Source organism: Bidens hawaiensis, unplaced genomic scaffold, assembly GCF_021521415.1.
Source record: "Bidens hawaiensis isolate Kalapana, Puna unplaced genomic scaffold, B.hawaiensis_p1.1 tig00053193_1, whole genome shotgun sequence".
Lineage (NCBI taxonomy): Eukaryota > Viridiplantae > Streptophyta > Magnoliopsida > Asterales > Asteraceae > Bidens > Bidens hawaiensis.
The window spans coordinates 75,715-82,893 of NW_027499583.1; the positions used below are offsets into that span (position 1 = coordinate 75,715).

General features: G+C 36.5%; 1 protein-coding gene across 1 annotated transcript; it reads right to left on the reverse strand.

The window, feature by feature from the left end:
• Window positions 1–969: 969 nt before the first annotated feature.
• Window positions 970–6,840, reverse strand: LOC143600002 (uncharacterized). Its single transcript, XM_077077817.1, has 4 exons — window positions 6,680–6,840; window positions 2,874–2,973; window positions 2,615–2,781; window positions 970–1,647 (listed from the first exon to the last, which is right to left on the reverse strand). Exons 1-4 carry the CDS (start codon window positions 6,788–6,790, stop codon window positions 1,054–1,056), a joined length of 972 nt encoding a protein of 323 aa, XP_076933932.1. The 5' UTR covers window positions 6,791–6,840; the 3' UTR covers window positions 970–1,053.
• Window positions 6,841–7,179: the final 339 nt, after the last annotated feature.

The following is a 7,179-nucleotide window of genomic DNA, read 5'->3' on the forward strand; positions in this document are numbered from 1 at the left end:
ACGACTGCATTTGTTTTGGTTGCAGATGTTGGTATACGATGAGTTACGTTTATGATAGTAAGGCAGTTAACGGGTTTGCAAAGAAAGGAAAAAAAATACTATCTAATTGGCAGACTATGCATATGGTAGACTATGCATATGGTTAGTGCTGGGTTTGCTTTGCAAGTGCTAAAGATTTGTTGGCAAGTTATATTTTCTATTTCTTATTATTTAATTTGTAGTATGGAAATAATATAGGCGAGTATGTTTGATTAAGTTATTGAAGGTGATGTTCAGCCCGATGATTTATGTACCCGCTGTGAATATGCTCGATTGGTGGTCTCCGCCAGCCATGCTCTTTCTAGGTGCATATCGTTTCATTAAGTGAGTTTATCTATGTATAAATATGATATGCAGTAAAGCTATCTTTTTAATTGTGCTATGTATAGAAATACTTTGTCCAAAGTGTACCCTGCAATGTATATTGACAATATTATTGAACTTCATTGCACAGCCTAGATTAATTTTACTATTGTGAATTTTTGGTTTAAGATACTCATTAACTAATACCCAGCCAGGCAGCCCAAAAGCTGTTTGAACAAAGTCAGCTTCTGTAAACCCTCTTACATACAGGGATGTAGTGAAAGTAATGCCTTCTAGATGCAATAAACTTTTTAAACAGTAGAAAGGCAGACAACAGCAAAGCAAAACAATTTTTGAACCGTCTACAATTAGAAGAAAGGGATATCTTTTGAATGCGCAAGTCGTAAGTTATGTAAATGTAACACTACGTATGAATAAAAAAAGTTTTGTATTTACTAAAAAAGCACCCCGTTACACATATATAAACGTCTACTAGGTTCAGCGAAAAGCAAAAATAAACCGAGCCAAAATGCATAGAAACAAAACACCGGCGCGATGCGCCGAGCGACCCACCTAGTCTTACATAAATGAGAAAACCCATACAAATATTACACATCCAAAGGCCCTCAACAAGTCACACTCTACTTCACTAAAGCTAAAAGAACAGCATCTCTGGACAAAGGTCCATTAGTTAACCTCTAAAGATGGTTGCTATCTTCCATAAGGATGATACCGACCGCCGCCACCACCATAACCACCCCTGCTTCCATACGGTCCTCCCACTCCACCATAACCCAAACCAGGACCAGACTCGTAACCACCACCGGACTCATAACCACCACCACCAGACTCATAGCCGCCACCACTTCCCGGACCACCATACCCTCCACGGCCATAACCACCAAGCCCACTCCCTCCATATCCACCACCACCATACCCTCCACCACCAAACGAGCTGAACCGACTAGTGTACCCACCGAGTGGTGGCTCACAGCCTCTGTAACCACCATAATCACCTCCAAAATCACCATAACGACTACTGAATTCACCACCACCAGGTCCATATCCACCATACTCACCATATCTACTTGAAAGCCCTCCAAGTGAAGACCTATATGGAGGACCATACTCACCACCGCCGCCGCCGCCGCCACCACCTGCACTGTATCCGCCACCATATCCACCGCCATAACTATCACCATATCCCCCATAACTATCACTATACCCACGCCCCCTCGGTTCACCACCATACGACATTGGTCCTGGATTTGATGACTTCTTTGGTTCTGCCTTCTTAATCTCCACCTACATCAACGACAAACAGACCCACCGTAAACAGGTAGAAAGATAAAATTTACTTGCAGACAAGGGTTTGTATAAAAGCGAAAAATCCAAAATAACCAAACCCTCGTAGAAAACGACTGTTAGGTTCTATGTTTTAAATAAAAAACGAATTTTGGTTCTGTATCGGTATTGCATGTAGTTAAAACCGAAGAAAACGGAACCAAACCCAATGTATGCATTTTTCATGTTTAACTAATGTAATAATGTAATTTATAACGTAGAGGTGTCAATGAAACTAGAAAAACCGATCCAAAACCAAAATAACCAAACTCTAACAAAATCGACGGTTTGATTTTTAACCAAACTTTTTGTTCAGTTTTGGTTTTGCATGTAACTAAAACTAAATACACCGAACCAAACAGCACTTACAGATTTTCATTTTTTATGTAAATTTTGAGCATTTCATAATAAGAATGTAACAAAGGGTGAAACCAAAATGATTTAGCCCACATATAAAATAATTAATTATTTATTTATTAACAAAAACATTTAGACAAAATTCATTAGTTTGGACCATTTTTTTTCCAGCCCAAATAACAGAACCAAAAAAACCGAGTTCAAAAACTAAAAAAACGAAAATTTAGTTTTAGCACAAGACTCACCCATGCACACCCCGCCTTGTTTATAACAAAAAAACAAATATTTTAACCAAATTGTATAATGTTCAATTAAACATTAATTAACATAAAGACCTAACTCGTTACTTTGGACCAATTTTTTTTCGGCCCAAAAATTTCAATCCCAAATGGTAGAACCAAAAAGAAACAAAGCCGAACTAAACCCAGGCTCAAACAACCGAACAATTTTCAAACCCTCAAAAACAGAATTTTCAATTTTTGCTTCGGTTTGAGCCCAAAACCAGTCATGCACACTCCTATTACAGAATGATCATATATGTTAACGAAAAACACGCATTAAACTCACTAACCTTTGTACCATTCATGTCAATCATATTTCCATCAACAAGAGTATCAAAAACTTGTTCACTATCAAAAACAATAAATCCAAATCCGCAAGAACGCTTAGTTGCATGATCTCTAATAATCTCACGCTCAACAACCTTCCCGTACTTTGAGAAGAAATCTTTGAACTCATCTACACATATATAGCAAAGTAAAGATGTTTGTTTATTAACTATTTAAAGAAAAGTACACGTTTGTTTAATATTTAAATCTTCAAATGCGAACCTTCAGTAACTGATGTTGGAATCCCTCCAACAAAAACCTTTTTTGTTTTGAAATCCTTTGAATCACCAGAACCTTTTGGAATAGTTCTCTTGATCTCAACCTGCACAACATTTATTCAAACATAGTTGGTGAAAAAAAATGAATTTATTAAAATCAACATATTATTGCTAGCAAACCATGAACTGAATTAAAACTCACATAATACATTTAAGTTATAATATGAAATGGTTAGTATAGTCAAATAATTTAAAAAACAAAACAAAAGACACACTGGACAAACAAATATAAACATTTACAAATGCATAAATTCACACAGACTCAAGCTGCTACAACTTTCAATTTCCAGAGTGAAATTAACTAATAGACATCATCATAGGAAATGCATAACGACATATAGTCACACACATTCATCAAATCTTTTACACAACTCAAAATAGAAACAGCCTTTCATAAGACAACTAAAATGATAAAGGACAAATATCCAAATAAAAAAAACTCACAATATTATTGTTCAAAACCTATAGAATGTATGCGACCACACATATGGGCAAGAACAAGAAGACAATAAATATTGTCAATATAATTACTAAAGACATTTAAACTTTATAGGTAACAGATTAACAGGAATATAATGGATCAAAATATTAATTTTTAGCGAAAAAACCATGGTTCTTTTGCATCATACATATGTATATAAACTACAAAAGTTGGTTCAGTGCTTCACAATTGTGCAAGGCCTTATCATACATTCATACTGAGAAGTCTAGTTAACCAAAACTTTAGGCTTTACAAACAATAAGATCTCAACTAGACTTTATATCCAACCGTCCATCTATGCAAAATTACCAAACTTGACCTCAAAAACACCATCGATGAATTTTTTTTTTAACATTCATGGAAGTTAGTGACTCTCTCCCTGTCAACATTCACACACACAGACATGCATTGTGCATAGAGGGTTTGTGATGTGTACAGCCGGATAAAACCTCAAAATTTTTAAGCATCTTAATTAACAAACAGTATACACTTAATGAAACATTATAATTGTTTATCTATAATTATTGCAGTAGTTCATGAACTATTTCCGTGACTAGGGGTGCAAACAAGTCGAGCTACTCAAGCTCGGATTGATAAATAGCTCAAAATGAGCCGATCTTTTTCTAGCTCGAACCTCAAATAAAGCTTGTTTGGTTATCGAGCTCAAGCTTGAGCCTTGCATAGAAAGCTCATTAGGCTAGTTGAGCCTTAACGAGCCTTGTGTATTTTGTAAGTTTTACATCTTTTGTACTTCTATTCATTAATTTCACACTGCACAACCGAGCTCAAGCCTAGGCTCGTTTGAGGTTTTACTCAAAATCATAGTTGTCAAAAGCGGTTGTAGCGGGCGCAATAGCGCGCTACGTAGCGATGCGGCTATAGGCCGCTATATACTAAACATAGTTATTAATAGCGCTAGGCGCACTCAAGGCGCATAAGTGTCTCCTAGGGCCTAGGCGCAAGGCGCAAAAAAGGCGAGGGCCTGAGAAAAAAAAGCGCACTTAAATGAAAAAAATTAAAAATATCTTATGTATTAGAAAAATAATGCTATTATTCAATTATAAAAAGCAAAAGCTATTATGTAATATGTGTAAAAATTAAAATTAAACAATAAGTTTAATATTTAAAATATAGAGATTAGAAAGCTAAAAAGATTCATTAAAACTTCAAATATCATTTTAATAGTCCAATAACAAATGGTTTTAAAATGAAAAAATTATTTGATATAACCTATCATTTATAAAAAAGAAATCTTAACATATGGTTACTGTAGCAAGCAAGCTAGCAGCAGAGCTGCAAAAAGTGCCCAGCTACAATATACTTTACTTTAAAATATAAAACATAATAAACTTGTTGCTTTTACTTTAAATCCATGCACACGAAACGATAACACAAAAAAGGGTCTCCTCTGCTTCCTTCCAAGTAATTCTCTTTCATTTCAGGTCGGAATGTCCAGGTTTTGGCCGGAATCTGGCCGGAATTTTTATTTTAGCCAAAATCTTGCCAAAAGCGCGCCTCGACCGCCATCAGGCGCTTTACCTGTGCTGGGCCTTAAATTTGCGCCTAGGCGCGCGCCTAGTGCGCTTTTAATAACTATAATACTAAATATCGACAATATAGTGGTAGGTAGCGATGTACGGCCTTTTTTTAAATACACGATCATATAAAGCGCCTTTTTAGTTTTTTAGGGTTTTTTATTCAAAACCTTCTCTCTCCCTATTTCAACCCACCATCGCACCACAATTGGTCCTCAATTTCAGGTTTTAGTCTTCTTAAATTTCCATCAATTAGGTCTTTAACACCTCAATTTCAAGTTTTTTGTTTCTTTAATGAACTCTTTGAGGGTTTATGGTGGGTTGGACGGCCGTTGGTTGGTTGGTTGGGTGATTGTCATCAGATTGTTTTAAGAGGAAATTATTATAAGACTAGTTATTGTAAGTAAAAATAGGTAATTATGTAAGTGTTTATTTAATGAACTATTTAATGAACCAGCTGCTAATCGGCCATCATCATCATCCCAGGTGGAATTACGGGACTAACGTAGACAGATCAAAAAATTCAGTAAGATGCAACTTTTTTCATTCTGTTTCAAGTGGTAGGATTACAAGACACAAACATCACCTTGCATGTGACTCCCCGGGCGTGGCAAAGTGTACCAAAGTTCCCTCCGAAGTGAAAAAACTTATTCAAAGAGATGTTTGAGAAGAAGAAACAAGCAAAAGAAGCAATGAGTAAAATACCACATTTTGATCATGTGGTTGATTTAGAAGAAGATGAAGATGAAATTGAACTCCCTAGTAAATCAAATGGAAAGAGGCCCGCTTCATCAACCGACGCGACCAATGCTTCTAATAAAAAGACAAAAGGCCCGTTATATTCGGTATTCAAGCCATCTACCACAACCGGAAAGAAAGGGGGGAACTTAGTTGGAAGTGTAAAATATAACAATGCCCAAAAGAAGCTTAGGCTTGATGCGATGCAAAGGTTTTGTCGTTGGATGTATGGTGAGTCTATTTCTTTCAATGCGTTGAAGTTTAATAGTCTAGGGCCCGCAATTGATGCGCTTGGCCAATACGGTGGTGGTATGAAACCCCCTAGCTATCATGAGGGACGTGTTACGATGTTGAAGCTAGAGATGGAGCATACGAAAAAAATTATTCGAGAAAATGAGGCTGAGAAGTCAACTTATGGGTGTTTGTTGATGGCCGATGGATGGAGGGACCGAAGAGGAAGGTCATTAATCAACTTTCTAGTTAACACTCCTCGAGGTAGTATGTTTATTGAGTCGGTCGATGCCTCTAGCTATTCTCACACGGGTGAGAACATGTTCAAATTGTTTGACCGATTTATCAAAAAGATTGGGCCGAAAAACATTATTCAAACTGTGACGAATAGCGCAAGGAATAACGTTAGTGTTGGTAAGTTTATAACAAAATACTTTTTATTTTAAAATTCTTGTGTCACCCAAAGTCTTAAGTCCTAGCACTTTTTCCCTATTTTTAGGCAAACTTGTTGAAGAAAAATATAAGCACATATATTGGACTCATTGCGCGGCCCATTTCATTGACTTGATGTTTGAAGACATCTTTATATTGCCCCCATTTAAAAAGAACTCTTGAAAAGGCAATTGCGGTGAACACACATATAAAACATGATGAGAGAGTTCACGGGGCAAAAAGACATGGTTGGGTCCGCAAAGACATGGTTAAATTTAACCCACCTAAAGACACGATACTTAAAAAAAAAAAAGAATTGTTAAATGAACTCACTTGTTTCCCATTGATAACATGTGTGTCGGCGATAACAGTATCAACAACAGAAGGATCCGCATAGGTAACAAAGCCGAGCCCCCTGGGGCGACCGGTTTGTCGATCCTTCATAATAACAAAGTCCGTAAGGTCTCCATACTTGGCAAAATACTTTTCAAAGGTATCTAAACACAGATACCAACAATTAATTAACTAATAATGGCATTTTGGTAATTTACATATTAAATTAGGGCTAACCAACCAACCTAAGGTAATCTTTGGCTAAACCTCCGACGAATATCTTCCTGTAAGTAACAATCGAGTGAATAAATTAATTAGAAATTTAGATGAAAGTGAAGATCCAAAAGATGAAGACGAACCCGGGACTAGCTCCGTCTCCGAAATCGGGTCGCTTGGAACCCATTTGATTTGAAATGAAAATTGTTAAGAGGGTTACTTTAAAGGTAGAAGGAGACGATAGTAGGGTTAGGGATTTGAGGGTGAATAATAAATAAACCGGA

What these genes read in the sequence shown, in the direction of transcription:
- LOC143600002 (XM_077077817.1), bottom strand. Translation starts at nt 6,790, where the DNA reads ATGAAGGATCGACAAACCGGTCGCCCCAGGGGGCTCGGCTTTGTTACC. An exon ending in ATGTTATCAATGGGAAACAA is followed by an intron (nt 2,974 to 6,679) that starts GTGAGTTCATTT and finishes AATGTTGTGCAG; the next exon opens with GTTGAGATCAAGAGAACTAT. An exon ending in TCCAACATCAGTTACTGAAG is followed by an intron (nt 2,782 to 2,873) that starts GTTCGCATTTGA and finishes ATATATGTGTAG; the next exon opens with ATGAGTTCAAAGATTTCTTC.